Below are 18,335 nucleotides of genomic sequence, written 5' to 3'. Positions count from 1 at the left end.
TATATATGTTTTTCCTGCAGCAAACAAATACAGCTGATAATTCACCTGAAAAATCGAAACTGGATGATACACAAAAAGGTCAGATTTTTTTTCTGTCATAAGACTTGAATGGTATATTTAAATGTTTACTTGAGATGCTTAATAATTTTTGTTTTTCATTTTCATGCTTGGAAGTTACTTCAAAACTCGAATATTCTTTAGATTTACAAGAACCACCAGCAAAAATGCAGGTTCCTGAATTAAATGATACATCTAGGTACGTGATTTTCAAAACTCATAAAGCGTGTAGATTGCTGTTAATGTGACTCATTAATTACAATTCAACTGTCTAGGTTTTTCCCCCTTTTTTGCATCTGGTTGTGCTCCACACAAGGAGAGAGCATTGTGTGCAGTTTTCTGCAGAATGATTTGAGCAGGGCTGGAAAGTTCTCTTGACCTATGCGTCTCTACCATTATAGTCCCAATGTTATCTTTGGTGATGTAGTTTTCTGTAGCAGAACACTGAATATCCCTCGCCAGAAAACATGTATTACTTGGCATTGTTTTATTGCCACTTTCCATGTAGGCCTCTGAAGAATGGGTCATACCTGTGATTTTTTTTTTACAGCTTTATTGAGATATAACTGAAATAAAATTGTACATATTTAAAGTGTACAATTGGATGTATACTTTAACATCAAATTTTTGACACAGTTTTTTTTAACATCTTTATTGGAGTATAATTGCTTTACAATGGTGTGTAGGTTCTGCTTTATAACAAAGTGAATCAGCTATACATATATCCCCATATCTCCTCCCTCTTGTGTCTCCCTCCCACCCCTCTAGGTGGTCACAAAGCACCGAGCTGGTCTCCCTGTGCTGTGTGGCTGCTTCCCACTAGCTATTTTACGTTTGGTAGTGTATATATGTCCATGCCACTCTCTCACTTCATCCCAGCTTACCCTTCCCCCTCCCAGTGTCCTCAAGTCCATTCTCTACATCTGTATCTTTATTCCTGTCCTGCCCCTAGGTTCGTCATAACCTTTTTTTTTTTTAGATTCCATATATATGTGTTAGCATACTGTGTTTGTTTTTCTCTTTCTGACTTACTTAACTCTGTATGACAGACTCTAGGTCCATCCACCTCACTACAGATAACTGAATTTCGTTTCTTTTTATGGCTGAGTAATATTCCATTGTATATATGCACCACATCTTCTTTATCCATTCATCTGTCGATGGACACTTAGGTTGCTTCCATGTCCTGGCTATTGTAAATAGTGCTGCAATGAACATTGTGGTACATGACTTTTTTTTAATAATGGTTTTCTCAGGGTATATGCCCAGTAGTGGGATTGCTGGGTTGTATGGTAGTTCTATTTTTAGTTTTTTAAGGAACCTCCATACAGTTCTCCATAGTGGCTGTACCAATTCACATTCCCACCAGCAGTGCAAGAGTGTTCCCTTTTCTCCACACCCTCTCCCACATTTATTGTTTGTAGGTTTTTTGATGATGGCCATTCTGACCAGTGTGAAGTGATACCTCATTGTAGTTTTGATTTGCATTTCTCTAATGATTAGTGATGTTGAGCATCCTTTCCTGTGTTTGTTGGCAATCTGTATATCTTCTTTGGAGGACTGTCTGTTTAGGTCTTCTGCCCATTTTTGGATTGGGTTGTTTGTTTTTGTGATATTGAGCTGCATGAGCTGCTTGTATATTTTGAGATTAATCCTTTGTCAGTTGCATCATTTGCAAATATTTTCTCCCATTCTGAGGGTTGTCTTTTCGTCGTATTTATGGTTTCCTTTGCTGTGTAAAAGCTTTGAAGTTTCATTAGGTCCCATTTGTTTATTTTTATTTCCCTTAATCTAGGAGGTGGGTCAAAAAGGATCTTGCTGTGATTTATGCCATAGAGTGTTCTGCCTATGTTTTCCTCTAAGGGTTTTATAGTATCCGGCCTTACATTTAGGTCTTTAATCCGTTTTGAGTTTATTTTTGTGTATGGTGTTAGGGAGTGTTCTAATTTCATTCTTTTGCATGTAGCTGTCCAGTTTTCCCAGCACCACTTATTGAAGAGGCTGTCTTCTCTCCACTGTATACTCTTGCCTCCTTTATTAAAAATAAGGTGACCATATGTGCGTGGGTTTATCTCTGGGCTTTCTATCTTGTTCCATTGATTTATATTTCTGTTCTTGTGCCAGTGCCATACTGTCTTGATTACTGTAGCTTTGTAGTATAGTCTGAAGTCAGGGATCCTTATTCCTCCAGCTCCATTTTTCTTTCTCAAGATTGCTTTGGCTATTTGGGGTCTTTTGTGTTTCCATACAAGTTGTGAAATTTTTTGTTCTGTGAAAAATGCCATTGGTAGTTTGATAGGGATTGCATTGAATCTGTCGATTGCTTTGGGTAGTATAGTCATTTTCACAGTGTTCATTATTCCAATCCAAGAACATGGTATAGCTCTCCATCTGTTTGTATCATCTTTAATTTCTTTCATCAGTGTCTTATAGTTTTCTGCATACAGGTCTTTTGTTTCCTTAGGTAGGTCTGTTCCTAGGTATTTTATTCTTTTTGTTGCAATGGTAAATGGGAGTGTTTCCTTAATTTCTCTTTCAGATTTTTTGTCATTAGTGTATAGGAATGCCAGAGATTTCTGTGCACTAATTTTGTATCCTGCTACTTTACCAGATTCATTGATTAGCTCTAGTAGTTTTCTGGTAGCATCTTTAGGATTCTCTATATATAGTATCATGTCATCTACAAACAGTGACAGCTTTACTTCCTCTTTTCTGATTTGGATTCCTTTTATTTCTTTTTCGTCTCTGATTGCTGTGGCTAAAATTTCCAAAACTATGTGAATAATAGTGGTGAGAGTGGACAGCCTTGTCTTGTTCCTGATCTTAGAGGAAATGGTTTCAGTTTTTCACCACTGAGAACAATGTTGGCTGTGGGTTTTTCATATATGGCCTTTATTATCTTAAGGCACGTTCCCACTATGCCTACTGAATGGGTGTTGGATTTTGCCAAAAGCTGTTTCTGCATCTGTTGAGATGATCATATGGTTTCTCTCCTTCAATTTGTTAATATGGTTTATCACATTGATTGATTTGTGTATATTGGAGAGTCCTTGCATTCCTGGGATAAACCCCACTTGATCATGGTGTATGATCCTGTTAATGTGCTGTTGGATTCTGTTTGCTAGTATTTTGTTGAAGATTTTTCCATCTATGACATACAGTTTTTGACATATGTCTACACCCAGGAACCATCACCACAATCAAGATAAGGACCGTATCCGTCATCTCCGAGAGTTTCTTCCTGCCCCTTTGAAACCCCTCCCTCCTGTCTTTCTGCATTCCCACCCCGACCCTTAGCAATCACTGGTCTGCTTTCTGTCACTATAGATGAGTTTGTAGTTTTAAAAATCTATTTAAATGGAACCAAACAATAAGTACTTTTTTTCTAGCTTCTTTCATTCAGTGTAATTATTTTGAGGTTCATCATGTATCAACAGTTCATTCTTTTATGTTATTGAGTAGTATGGAGAATAGTGGATCCATTGTATGGATATACCACATCCATTCTCCTGCTGATGGACATTTGAGTTTCCAGGTTTTTGTTGTTACAGGTAAACCCCTGAGGATTCATGTGTAAGTCTTTGTATGGAGATGTGTTTTCTTTTCTCTTGGGTAAATATATAGGAATGGGATAGCTGGATCATGATTGGTATATGTTTAACTTTTTTAAAAAGTGCCAAAATGTTTTCCAAAGTCTTTGCAGCGTTTTACATTCCTCCCAGCAGTCTCTGAGGGTTCTATTTGATTTATTTTTCTTTTTGGCTGTGCCATGCAGCATGTGGGATCTTAGTTCCCCAACGAGGGATCGAACCCACACCCCCCTGCATTGGAAGTGCAGAGTCTTAACCACTGGACTGCAGCAAAGTCCCAATCTTTGAGGGTTCTAGTTGCTAGAGATTTTTGTCAGGAGGTTCAGTAATACAGTTTCATTGATGGATGGACTGATGAATGAATGAACAGATCCAATACTGATGTGGGCTATTTCTTCATTCCTCTGCCAGAACCACACAATCCCCCAGAGGGTCCTCAGTGTGTTATAATTTCCTTTATTTACTTCATTAGTTTTTATATGTTATTGTGGCTCCACCTCCCCAATACCATTCTTCTTCTGTGAGTTACTAGATATCTCTCCTATTGTTTTTCTGTGTCAGCCTATATTGGTTTTGGGCTTTAAGGGTTTACAATTTATATATGAACAGTGCTGTTTCTCCTTTTATGATGTTAGTTTAAAGCACTCTGTCATACTGTGAAATTTGTTCTTTCTTGACCTTAAAAATGAGAGTTTTGGTGCTTCCCTGGTGGCGCAGTGGTTGAGGGTCTGCCTGCCGGTGCGGGGGACACGGGTTCGAGCCCTGGTCTGGGAGGATCCCACATGCTGCAGAGCGACTGGGCCCGTGAGCGACAACTACTGAGCCTGTGCGTCTGGAGCCTGTGCTCCGCAACAAGAGAGGCCGTGACAGTGAGAGGCCCGTGCACCGCGATGAAGAGTGGCCACCGCTTGCCGCAACTAGAGAAGGCCCTCGCACAGAAACGGAGACCCAACAGAGCCAGAAATAAATAAATAAATAAAAGCTGAGCTGATGTCCTTCTAAAAAAAAAAAAAAGGAGAGTTCTAAGCCAGGAATAGAGCCTACATTTCTGTCAGGCCATGAGCCAGGAAAGAAAAAACAGTGTTTTTATACCATCGCTATAGCTAGCCATTCATTGTTCAAGGATCTCTTTCAACTAGAAGAGGGTAGAAACCTGCCCTACCCCTACACTTCCTTCCCATTACACTTTCTGTCCAGGCTTTTTTTTTTTTTTTTTTTTTTTGCAGTACGCAGGCCTCTCGCTGTTGTGGCCTCTCCCGTTGCGGAGCACAGGCTCCGGACACACAGGCTCAGCGGCCATGGCTCATGGGCCCAGCCGCTCCGTGGCATGTGGGATCCTCCCAGACCGGGGCACGAACCCGCGTCCCCTGCATTGGCAGGCGGACTCTCAACCACTGCGCCACCAGGGAAGCCCCAGTGTCTCATTCTTTAAGATCTTTGGAGCAATCCAGGTTTCTTCCGACTTCACCTCTTCCTCTCACATCTGCCTCAGAAGGAGTGGGGCGCTGGCAGGGGCTTCCAGCATGGTTTGGAAGTGTGCTGCTGTAAGGCAACCCTGCCGGGGCTGTGCCTTCCCAGTAACCTGTTGCCACTCTCTGTGCCTGTCTGATCCTCCGTTCAGCAGTGAGAGAATTCTTCAGCCCCACTTGAATCTGAGAATCCTTTTTCTCATTCTGAGAGGCATGGAACATTGTTGCTCTTGCTCCTAGAGGTCCAGATTCGGCTTTGGGAAGGGGCTGCGTGCTTGGTCCTACGGAATATTTCCACATAGAGCAGAAGGGTAGGTCTTGGACTTATGGAGGGTACATAATTCCCCTAGAGCATCTAACAGTAACACCACAGACTCTGAGTTAAAGATTCCTGACTGGACTAATCTGTTCATCTCCGGGACTCTGTTTTTTTGTTCTGCAAATGAGTACTTCAATTAAAAGGGATGTTCAGATGCCAGTATTGCAAAGAAATCTTGGGTACTGCTCAGAGCTTTTTAGCTCTTTCATGTTGGAATAAAACAGCACCTGTAGCTGCTTATAAATTCAGACTGAAACCGCAGAACGCATTTCGGGACTCAGTAGAGCATAGGTTCTTCTGTCTCAGCACAGAAAGAATTCAGCAAGAGGCAGAGTGACAGGTAAAGAAAGAGTTTATTAGTATAGGAGGCTTGTGAGGGGTAGGAGAGGTGCGAGAGGCCTCTGCCCCTAGCACTTAATGGGTTACATTTTTATAAACAAAGGAAAAGTGGGGAGGGGGGAGAAATCCACTTTCTTCCTCATTCTTGAGTAGACATCAAGCTTCCCTCATCACCTCCTCCTCCATGTCGGACAGGGGAGTTTTCTTGTCCCTAGTGGTCAAACCAGGACGGTCATGGCGCTATTCAAATCAGCAGAAGGATGATAATGTATGCTAAAATATGGTAAGTCATCTCAGGTTTCAGTGTAATGAGGGTCTTCTACTTTGGAATGTCACCTTTCCCTTATATTTTTGTTTTTAGCATGTGCGGAGGAGCATGTCCTAGGGATCATTAACTTACCTCAACCAGCAGGATGCAGACATCATTGACTTGATGTATATTTTTGTTGTTAGTTTCGTTGTTAAGCAAGCCTGCTTTGTTTCATGATTTTCCCATTGCTTTCTTGAGTGATCATTAACTTACAATGGTCTCCCAAAGCTCCCTGAAGTTCCCTGTCTGTCTATAATCCCCTAGTGGGATTTTTAACTAGCTATTTGATTTTCCTACTGTATCCCTATCAAGACTAAACACACACAAACTAACAGTGTAAGACTAACTTTTTTTTATAGGCATTTTATTTTATTTTATTTTTTTACATCTTTGTTGGAGTATAATTGCTTTACAATGGAATGTTGGTTTCTGCTTTATAACAGTGAATCAGTTATACATATACATATGTTCCCATATCTCTTCCTCTTGCGTCTCCCTCCCTCCCACCCTCCCTATCCCACCCCTCCGGGTGGTCACAAAGCACCAAGCTGATCTCCCTGTGCTATGCGGCTGCTTCCCACTAGCTATCTACCTTACGTTTGGTAGTGTATATATGTCCATGCCTCTCTCTCGCTTTGTCACAGCTTACCCTTCCCCCTCCCCATATCCTCAAGTCCGTTCTCCAGTAGGTCTGTGTCTTTATTCCTGTCTTACCCCTAGGTTCTTCATGACATTTTTTTCCTTAAATTCCATATATATGTGTTAGCATAACTTTTTAAAAATTGTGATAAAATAGGCATAATGTAAAATTTACCATCTTAACCGTTTTCAAGTGTACCGTTCAGTGGCATTAAGTACCTTCACGTTGTCGTACAGCCATCACCACCAGCCGTCTCCTGAGCTTTTTCATCTTCATCTTTCTGAAACTTGGTCCCCATTAAACAACTCCCCTTTAACAAAATCAAAGGATATAAGATTAACGTAAAAAAATCAAGTTTCTTTCTATATGGTAGCAAATAGAAAGACTTGTCTTTTGGTTTTATGACAATAGCAAACTGTATTTGATAAGGGGTAAATATCTGAAGTATAATATATAAGGAGCTCCTACAATTCAGTAGCAAAAAAAAAAAAAAAAACAAAACACCTGATTAAAAAAAAGGGGAAAGTACTTGAATAGACATTTCTCCAAAGAAGATATACAAATGGCCAATAAGTATATGAAAAGATGCTCAACATCACTAATCATCAAGAAAAGCTTGCCTTTTTAGCACCCAGCTGATTCTAAGGCAGAGCCAGGCGGGAAACACTGCTCTGTATCATTGTCACACTCACTGCTTACTTGCTGACGTTACCCTGCCTGCCTCTTCTTTGGATGCCTGACAGAGAAGGGCTCAATAAAGTTTTGTTTTGTGTTAAATAGCCAGTTGTTGGCAGGCAGAAGGTGTGTGGAAATGGATTGCAAGGTAGAAAGTTTGTCTCAGAATGGGATACTTCCCATGAGTTGGGCTCACAATCAAAGGACGTGTAAAGGGAAAGAAAAAGTGCTGTGAAGCTGGGAAAGGAGAAGATGTTGGTGAAACAGTTCCATTAATTCAATATATTTTGCTTTTAGGGAAGAGTCTGCTTTTGAGGGTGACAGAAAGCAAGAAACAAGGATGTCGGTAATGGAATCACTTTCATTGTTTTGGGGCAGTCCTTCCCATGTTTTAGTTATTTGCATACCATCTTCAAACTTTACCATTACTCTGCTCTTTGTTTCTCAGTTAAATTTATCTTAAGCTTGTTTTATTTATTTATTTATTTTTCTTTCCTCGCTTCTATTTTTATTTTTTAATAGATCTTTTTTTTAACATCTTTTTTAATAGATCTTTATTGGAGTATAATTGCTTCACAATACTGTGTTAGTTTCTGTTGTACACCAAAGTGAATCACCCATATGCATAAAGCATTTCACTTTGAAATGGAAAGTCAGCATTAGTTGTAACAAATAGTTGGTAAGCCCCCAAATAAATATGACGGAGAATAACAAAGTTATATTGAATTGTACTTTTCCTTGTATTAGGCCTTGAGCCAAAAGTCTGTAAAAAAAAAAAAAAGATTATGAAGTAGAAGAGAAATATTAAAGACCTACTAGCAGCTGAGATTTACTCTGACTAGAATCAGAAGTGTTAATGAATTGAAAAGAAATTTTTTGCTCTGAGTCAGTGACGTGGTTTTGTTCCTGTGTGTGCCCATTTCCATCTCTCCATTGTTCTTGCTTTGGGAAGCAGAGTTTAAGTCTATTGTCAGTATGTTAAAAAAAATGTATAGACAGTAAATGAAATTAATTTTTCTAAAATAAGAGATCATGGGCTTCAAACAAACAGATTAAAGCTCCTTCTGACTTTCTCTTAGCGGTGGTTCTCAGTCCTATGGGTTAGTGTTTTGAAGTTAGTGTTGGCCCAGTAGTCAGGTGCATCAGCTTTTGGAAAGTCATCTACCATCTCTACAGCTACAAGTATTTGATTAGAGAGGATTGTGTCTCTTTTACTACAGCTGCTTGGTGGAGAAATAATCATCCTCTTTTTCTCCCTTCTCCTTACTTCTGTGCCCTTTCATTATGGAAGAAAGCCCAGTCTTCTAGAAGAAGGAGTTATTTCTCTTTTGTCTAACTTCATAGTCATATGTTTAATTGCACATAAATGGTACTAACGTCCTTTTAATAGTTCTCATTTATCACTGTGCTTGTAAAAGTTTAATTATAGGAAACACCTCTTCTCGGAGAGTAATGAAGACTCAAGTACTAGTGCCAGTGAACTGTCTTGGACCAGTAACCAAAAAAGGAAATCCCTAAAGTCATATACTAATAGAAAAAAGATAAGAACCAGAAGTAACATAAAAAGTAAGTTTGGGGCTTCCCTGGTGGCGCAGTGGTTGGGAGTCCGCCTGCCGATGCGGGGAACACGGGTTCGTGCCCCTGCCCAGGAGGGAGGATCCCACATGCCGCGGAGCGGCTGGGCCCGTGAGCCATGGCCGCTGAGCCTGCGCGTCCGGAGCCTGTGGTCCGCAACAGAAGAGGCCACGGCAGTGGGAGGCCCACGTACCACAAAAAAAAAAAAAAAAAAAAGTAAGTTTGGTGTGTGTTTTCTTTCCAGTCACTTTTCAAATAAATTATCAGATATTAATTTTTCAATATGTGATGGGAGCAGTGGGTGCCAAAGAGATGTGATCATGTGGTCCTCCTTCCCTTGTAGATGGGAAAGGGAAAATGTACATATGTAAAACGGTATGAAAGAATATGGAATTGACCAATAATTGTTAAATTTGAGCTGTGGATAAATGGAGTAAGGAGTTCAGATAAGAGGAATCTGGCGTAAGCTGAAATCATCAGGAAAAGCTTCAAGGAAGAGCTGGGTGGGACCTCAGCTAATCCTTGGGAGAAGAATAGGATTTGAAGAGGTGTGGAGAAGGGGAAGCATTCTAATTAGGTAAAACTAGAAAGACGTGAGAACAGCATTCAGAACAGGATCTGGAGCAGAGAATTCATGCTGGGTGGTGAGGGACAAAGGTGAGTAATTAGATCATAAGAGCTAGACATTTCAGCAAGCTGTGGGAAATGGGAATTGCTTCTAGTGTGTATTTGGGTATTTCTTATAAGCAAACTTACCCACTGTACTCTTATTCCCTTCCATTCTAGCCTTGCCACTTTTCCCCCTCAGTAGTGGCAGTGACCTTGAGAAAGATGAAGTAAGTAAATTTTGTCTGGGCTGCCGTGTGCCCTCATGGTGTAAGCTTGAAACAAGCTGATCTCTTTCAACCACCTTTATTTCTCAAAAAACTCCTTTCTGAAATATGAGAAGAATAAACCCGTGGTTTACTAGTATGTGAACCACTTTCAATAGAAACTTCAAGGACTTCTAAACATTTTATATGAATCTTGGGTAAAAATTTAGGATCTTTTTTCATCGGTTGCAAATTTGTTGCAAGATGTTTATTATGAACTAAGCTTGAAATCTGGGCTCTTCTGATTTCCTGCAAATGTATGCTTTTTTGAATTTATATTTTAAAATAAACTTCTTGGTTTAATTCTTCCGTTAGTTCTCAGTTTGATTGACACGTTACTCCCAAAGATTTTAATGATTTAAACATTTAAGTCTTTATTTTGCAAGCAGTTGAAATGCCTTCAGCCGTTTCAAATATTGAATAAGCCCTGAAAGTTTCTTAATTCCTCTCACTTATCCTTGTTTTATATCAAAGTAGTTAAGAACATGGACACGAGTGTCCTCCGGGCCAATTCAGAGCTTTATTTATCATGCTTTTAGCTGAATTACCTCTCTAAGCAGTTGGCTTTTGTTCTTTGTCAAATGAAATTAGATAGATAGATAGTATATATAGTATAGTGTGTGTATATATATACTGTATATATGATATTTTATATAAAATATGTAACAATATATATAATCATGTATATGATATGTATTATATATAATTGTGCACATATACTTTATATGTGCAAACTATATATACTTATATTAAAAATACATATATGTACATATTACATGCATATAATACATATCTAATATATGTACATACATATATAATACATATATGTACATATTATATATATATATGTATCTACACACACACACACACACACACACACACACACACACAAACTGCAGAATACAGTGCGAAGTCTTTAAGAGTTTTCGAAGGGCAGCTGCTGGGATTCTCAGGGCATGAGCAGCGCCCTGCTTGCCTGTACAGAAATAGAATGTTGTTAGTGCCCTAATAGTAGCTCATCATCTGCCCTCCCTGCCCGACCTGCCTTCTGCCATCAGCCTGGGGGCGCGGAGTGCTGCCTTCTGTGAGGCTAAGGGACACTCATGTTCTGAGGTGACCGAGAGAGTTTATAGCTCAAACCTGTGAGCCAGAGCAACTACCTAAATATTTGTTGAATAGTTCAACCTGAGACAAGGAGTTATCAGTTAGAAATAGGCCAAAAGAACAGTTTTTAGCGATATACAGCTTTTTAGAAAAATAGGTACCAAAGAAGAAACAGGAAAGCTTTGAGAATCCATCAATTTAAGGTGTGCAACTGACAAGAAGTCTGTGCTGATTTTCAGTGGGGGCACTGCTGACTTTATACAGACATTGGTATCTAGAACTCACTTGTCTGTGCTGGAGTTTAAGAGAATAACTTAGAAGCGGGGCTTGGCAAACGTTTTCTGTGAAGGGCCAGGTACTAAATATTTCAGTCTTTTCGGGCATATGGTTCCTGCGGCAGCCATTCAACTTTGCCATTGTAGCGTGAAGGCAGCCATGGACGATACTCAGATGAGGGGATGTGTTGTGTCCCAGTAAAACTTATATTTACAAGAACTTTATTTACAGTGAGCTGTAGTTTGCTGACTCCTGAATTAGAGCAGTGGTTCTCAGACTTTAGTGTTCAGAATGACCGGGATGGCTTGCGGAAATGCAGATTGCTGGGTCCTGTCCCCAGAGTTTTTGATTGAGTACATTGTCACTGGGGCTTGAGAATTTGCTCTTCTGTCAAGTTCTCAGGTGTTGCTGAGCCTGTGGTTTGGGAGCACACTTTGAGAACTTTGACTTGCAGTCATCAGTTGATGCCTGACCTAATGTGCTTCCAACCCTGCGATCTTATGGTCTTACTGGTTTTTTCAAATGGAGCATATCCAATACGTAATCATTTAAAAAGGATGTTGGAAATGTCTTGGAATGTTTCGATAACATTCACAACCACTCAAAACAAGTTAACACTTTATAAAAAATACTATATTTCAGGCTAAAATTCTAACACCATTACGGAAAGATACCTCTAGGCAAAATAATGTCACACCTCCAAAAATTTCTGGAACGGAATTTCAGAGTAGTTCTGCCTTTTTAACTCCTGAAGATTCTGCCCAGAAGATAGGTATGTGATTTTCTGTCAATCTACGTAGAAAAAATTATATTTTGGGAAAGGTAGTTTGAAAAAGAAAAATGTATTTTAATATCTGTTGAAGAAAGTGTGAAAGTATGATTGATCTTCTCTTTTATGCCCTCATTAACAAAAGACAGAGGACATTGTTTTAATTCTGTTTTAACATTTGAGATCAGCTTGTGCATAAGAATTGCTGGTATTCTTCCACTTTAAAAATAACAAGAAGCTCAAATGATTTATTGCAGGGGTTGGTAAACTTTTTCTGTAGAGCACCAGAGTAATTGCTTTTTGGCCCCTAGAGTTTCTGTTGCATCTATTAAGCTCTGCATTTGTACCTCCAAATGAGCCACAGACAAGATGTAAACCAATGGGCATGGCTGTGTTTCCATAAAACTTTATTTATAAAACCAGGTGGCAGACTGGATATGGCCTGAGGGGCCAGAGTGTGCCAACCCTTGACCTGTAAGGTTTATCTCAGCCCCCGCTGTATTTTATGAAAACAATTCACATCTTTTTTAAGTTGGTAAGAGTAGGGATTTTGTTTTCTTCACCTGTCATTTTAGAGCATTGCACGTTGGCAGGCACATGATGGCATTAGCAAGCACGTGACTGCCAGCCTCTTAATTTGGCTGCCACTGGAAGAAAAGAAGTGGGGAAAGGAAAACAGGAGAGAGGGAAATATAGCAGGAGAGAGAGAAATATAACAGAGAGGAAGAGGAGTAAGGGAGTGCATCTAAGAGAGGAAAGAGAAGGACCACGCTGAGGTGGCAGAGTCCTTGCTGTGTGTTTGGGGCCAGATGGGCAGCTACTAAAGGTGCTGACCTAGTAGGTAACTGGCTATTCATTTTATCTACAGACCTGTAACCCCTGATACCCATGCATGCCCTGCAAGATACAAAGTGGTTTTTGGTTTGGGTTTTTTTTTTTGTTTTGTTTTAGAACTGTGTCCCTTTTGCGGGGGGTAAGGCAGTGGATGTTGAAATTTAATCTATAGACTGATAGTGAAATGTTATTGCCTCTCAGTGTGTTTATTCCCTTAAAACTATTCATTCTCTCTAATGCTCAGAACTTCAAAGTCCCCCCCCACCGAGCGATCTCTCTTCCTTGGAGCACTCAGATGTTGAAGAAAATGTATCTGAGGTATTGTACTATTTAATTGTTGGTTATTCATCGGGTTTTCCAGAATTAATATTATATTTGCTTAATGTACTAGCTTATTCCTTCTTAAGGGATAATGTAGCACCATGTGTTTCTTATTTCGACATGAATACATGTATTTGTGGCCTTTTTTTTTTTTTTTTTAAGACTGTGGCCCAGGAGTCATTGGTGAAAAGTACTGGCTTCAAACATAAACTGCAAAACTTGGAAGACAGAGGTGAGAGAATTCTAAACTTCTTTCTGCAGAATAAAGCAAAATTAATCTGATTTTGGCAGACTGGGCTGTTATTCAAGTTGAGGCAGATACAATCACTATACAGAGTGACAGTTGCCAGGCCTTGGAGAGGGCAGTGCCATCTGCTTAACCAGCTCCAAATGTACCTGAAGGTCAAGGGGAGGAGCAGAGGTTTTCACTCAGGAACAAGAATGTCTGTGTCGAGAAGCATATAGCCTGGGACACAAGTCCCATCAACCGGCATGCCTCCTCTCCCACCCCACAGAAGGCAGTCCCCTACTACGATAGTGTTGTCGCTTTCTCCCTTTAGATCTGTTAGCGTTTGCTTAAAATGTTTAGGTGCTGTGACATTGGGTGCCTATATTTACAGTTGTTACGTTCTCTTGATGGGGTGACCCCTTTATCATTATGTAATGAACTTCTTTGTCTCTTGTTAAATTTTTTGACTTTAAAGTCTGTTTTGAATGATATAAGCATAGCTATTCCTGCTTTCTTTTGATTTCCACTTGCATGGAATATCTTTTTCCATTCTTTCACTATGAGCCTGTGTGCGTCCTTAAAGCTGAGTTGAGTCTCCAGTAGGCAGCATATAGTTGGGTCATATTTTATCCATATAGCCACTCTGTGCCATTTGATTGGAGAATTTAATCCATTTACATTTCTTTTCTTTTTTTTAAATGAATTTTTATTGGAGTATGGTTGCTTTGTAATGTTGTGTTAGCTTCCACTCTCCATTTACATTTAAAGTAATCATTGATTTGTAAGGACTTACTAATGCCTTTGTATTAATTGTTTTCTGGCTGTTTTGTTGTTTCTTTTAATTTCTTCCTCTCTTGCTGTTTTCTTTTGTGGTTGATGATTTTCTATAGTGGTATGCCTTGATTCCCTTTTCTTTATTTTTTATGTATCTACTATAGATTTCTGCTTTGTGTTTACCATGAGGCTCACATAAAACATTTTCGAGATACAGTTTAAGCTGATAACTTCTATTGCATACAAAACTCTACCGTTTTTCTCTCCCCACCCACATTTTATGTTTTAGATGTTATAATTTATCTCTTTTTATATTGTATATCTATTAGAAATTATAGCTATAATTATTTTAAATATTTTCACCCTTTGACCTTTATTCTAGAGTTCATTAACACACCACTGTATTACAATATTACAATATTCCAAATTTGAATATATACTTTACCAGTGTGTTTTATATTTTTTAATATATTTTCATGTTACTAATTAGTGTTTTTTCATTTCTTTTGATAAACTGCTTTCCACACTATTTGTAAGGCAGATCTAGTGGTGATGACTCCCTAAGCTTTTATTTTTCTGGGAAAGTTTTAATCTTTCCTTCATTTATGAAGGACAACTTTTCTAGGTAAAGTATTGTTGGTTGGCAGTTTTTTCTTTCAGCACTTTACATGTATACATTATCCCACTCTTTTTTTGCCTGTAAGGTTTCTTCAGAGAAATCTGCTAATAGCATTATGGGTGTCCCCTTGTATGTCAGAAAACTTTTTTCTTTTGCTCTTTTTAAAATTCTCTCTGTGTGTTTGATTTTACACAGTTTTGTTATAATGTGTCTTGCAAAAGATCTTTGTGGGTGAATCTTTTGGGGGTTTGAGAGCTTCATGAACTTGGATGTCCAAATTTCTCCCCAGATTTTGGAAGTTTTCAGCCATTATTATTATTAAAAAAATAACTAATTGATTAATTTTTGGCTGCGATGGGTCTTCACTGCTGCGCGTGGGCTTTCTCTAGCTGTGGCGAGCGGGGGCTACTCTTCGTTGCTGTGCGCGGGCTTCTCATTGCGGTGGCTTCTCTTGTTGCGGAGCATGGGCTCTAGGCACAAGGGCTCACTCAGTAGCTGTGGCTCATGGGCTCTAGAGCACAGGCTCAGTAGTTGTGGCTCACGGGCTGTACAGCGCAGGCTCAGTAGTTGTGGCTCACGGGCTTAGTTGCTCCACGGCATGTGGGATCTTCCTGGACAAGGGCTCGAACCCATGTCCCCCTGCATTGGCAGGCAGTTTCTTAACCACTGCGCCACGAGGGAAGTCCCTATTTTTTTTAATTTTTAAATTTTATATTGGGGTATAGCCGATTAACAGTGTTGTGATAATTTCAGGTGCACAGCAAAGCCACTCAGCCATACGTATACATGCATCCATTCTCCCCCATCGACCATTATTTTTTAAAATAGCTTTCTGCCCCCTTTCCCTCTTTTATCCTTCTGGGACTCCAATAACGTGTAGATTGTTTCCTTGTTTTAAAATTGGGATATCATTGACATGTAGCATATTAATTTCAGGTAGCATATTAATTTCAGGTGTATAACAATGATTTGATATTTGTACATATTGTAAAATGATTACAACAATAAGTCGAGTTAACATCTATCCCCACAGGTAGTTACATTTTTTTTTCTTGAGATGATAGCTTTTAAGATCTACTGTCTCAGAAACTTTCAAATACACAATAAAGTATTAACTACAGTCACCATCCTGTCTGTACATTACAGCCCTAGGACTTATTTTGTAATTGGAAGTTTGTACCTTTTCACCCCCTTCACCCATTTGCACCCCTTCACCCACCTCTGGCAACAACCAATCTGTTCTCTGTACCTATGAGTTTGGTTTTGTTTTTTGTTTTCCTTTTCGATTCCACATATAAGTGAGGTCATACAGTATTTGTCTTTCTGTCTGACTTATTTCACTTAGCATTTTGCCCTCAAGGTCCATCCGTGTTGACACAAATGGCAAGATTTTATTCTTTTTTACGACTGAATATTATCCTGTTGTATATATATACCACATTTTCTTTATCCATCATGGGACACATATTGCTTCCATGTCTTGGCTACTATAAATAATACTGCAGTGAACATGGTGGGTACATATATATTTTCAAGTTAGTGTTTTCATTTTCTTCTGTTAAATACAAAGAAGTGGAATTGCTAGATTATATGGTAGTTTCATTTTTAATTTTTGGAAGAACCTCCATACTGTTTTCCAGAGTAGCTGCACCAATTTACATTCCAACTAACAGTGCACAAGCGTTCCCTTTTCTCCACATTTTCACCAACACTTGTTATCTCTTGTCTTTTTGATAATAGGAATTCTAATAGGTGTGAGTTTATCTCGTTGTGGTTTTGGTTTGCTCCAATCATCGGTGCACCTGTTGGCTGTCTGTATGTCTTTGGAAAAATGTCTGTTCAGATTCTCTGCTCTCATTTTAATCGATTATTTGGTTTTTTGGCTATTGAATTATATGAGCTCTTTATATATTTTGGATAGTAACCCCTTGTCAGATGTACGATTTGAAAATGTTTTCATCCCTTTTGTAGTTTGATTTTTCATTTTGTTGATGGTTTTCTTTTCTATACAGAAGCTTTTTAGTTTGATGTAGTCCCACTTGTTTATTTTCATTTTTGTTGCCTTTGCTTTTGGTGTCAAATCCAAAAAATGATCATCAAGATGGATGTCAAGGAGCTTACAGCCTGTATTTTCTTCTAGGAATTTTACGATTTCAAGTCTTACATATAAGTCTTTAAGCGATTTTGAGTTAACTTTTGTGTATGGTGTGAGATCGTGGTCCAGTTTCATTCTTTTACACGTGCCTGTCATGTTTTCCTACCACCATCTATTGAAGAGACTTTTTTTTCCCATTGTATACTCTTGGCTTCTTTGTTGTCAATTAATTTGATTGTATATGTCTGGGTTTATTTCTTGGCTGTCTATTCCATTCCATTGATTTCCCGGTCTCTTTTTTATGCCAGTACCCTACTGTTTTATTACATCTTTGTAATGTAGTTTGACATCAGGAAACATGATGCCTCCAGCTTTGTTCTTCTCTCTCAAGATTGCTTTGGCTATTCGAGGTCTTTTGTTCCATACAAATTTTAGGATTGTTTGTTGTGTTTCTGTGAATTGTTTCGATTAATGGTATAGTTTGTTTGTATTAGTGCTATCACATAGTTCATATAGGCTTTCTTACTCTCTTTTATTCTTTTTCCTTTGTTCTCCTCTGACTGGATAATTTGGATAAATGATCTGCCTTTGACACAGATTCTTCTTCTTCTGGATCAGGTCTGCTGCTCATATTCTCTATTATTGCATTTTTCATTTCACTTTTGTATTCTTTCGCTCCAGAGTTTCTGTTTGGTTCTTTTTCTATTATTTCTATTTCTCTATTACACTTTTCATTTTTTTCTTTTTTTTTCGGTATGTGGGCCTCTCACTGTTGTGGCCTCTCCTGTTGCGGAGCACAGGCTCCCGACGTGCAGGCTCAATGGCCATGGCTCACGGGCCCAGCCGCTCCGCGGCACATGGGATCTTCCCGGACCGGGGCACGAACCCGTGTCCCCTGCATCGGCAGGCGGACTCTCAACCACCGCGCCACCAGGGAAGCCCCTAAACTTTTCATTTTGTTTGCTTGTTGTTTACCTGATTTTATTGAATTGTCTGTGTGTGTTCTTGTAGCCAACTGAGCTTCCTGAAAGCAACTATTTTGCAGTCTTTACTAGGCAAATTGCAGAGCTCCATTTTCTGTGGCGGTCCGTGACTATATAATTATTGTGGTTTGGGGGAGGTGTCACGTTTCCTTGAGTTCTCACGTTCCTTGAAGTTTCGCGTTGCTGTCTTCATATTTGAAGAAGCAGTCACCTCCTTTAGTCTTTGCTGACTGGCTTCAGGAGAGAAATACCTTTTGTCTACTACGGATTCTGAAGCTTTCTCAGACCTTTCCTATGGCTCTGCCTGCTCCACACTTTGCTTTCTCTGGGGTACCTCTGCAGATCTCGCTTTCTCTGGAATCTGCATGGCCAGGCCAGGTGCTCCCAGCCTCCTGCTGCCTTCCCTAGGGCAGTGGTGGATGCTCAAGCATGTGTGCTTAATCCCCATCCTGCTTCAATAGGGCTGGCTGTCTACAAACACTCAC

The 18,335-nt window shown here is 39.4% G+C and overlaps 2 protein-coding genes across 2 annotated transcripts in view; one reads left to right on the top strand and one right to left on the bottom strand.

The window, feature by feature from the left end:
• The window catches only part of NEDD9 (neural precursor cell expressed, developmentally down-regulated 9), a 503,823-nt gene that overhangs the window by 190,406 nt on the left and 295,082 nt on the right, over positions 1-18,335 (bottom strand). The gene's annotated exons all lie outside the window — the stretch shown is intronic.
• SYCP2L (synaptonemal complex protein 2 like) overlaps positions 1-18,335 on the top strand; it is a 67,809-nt gene that overhangs the window by 32,683 nt on the left and 16,791 nt on the right. The window contains exons 18-22 of the mRNA XM_060163698.1: positions 8,818-8,965; positions 9,761-9,810; positions 11,869-11,998; positions 13,074-13,147; positions 13,313-13,382. Of these exons, the coding sequence (XP_060019681.1) occupies positions 8,818-8,965; positions 9,761-9,810; positions 11,869-11,998; positions 13,074-13,147; positions 13,313-13,382 (472 nt within the window). The remainder of the gene's footprint in view (positions 1-8,817; positions 8,966-9,760; positions 9,811-11,868; positions 11,999-13,073; positions 13,148-13,312; positions 13,383-18,335) is intronic.

This window comes from Lagenorhynchus albirostris, chromosome 10 (genome assembly GCF_949774975.1).
Source record: "Lagenorhynchus albirostris chromosome 10, mLagAlb1.1, whole genome shotgun sequence".
In the NCBI taxonomy this organism is placed as follows: domain Eukaryota; kingdom Metazoa; phylum Chordata; class Mammalia; order Artiodactyla; family Delphinidae; genus Lagenorhynchus; species Lagenorhynchus albirostris.
This window is presented reverse-complemented; position numbering and strand designations above follow the sequence as displayed.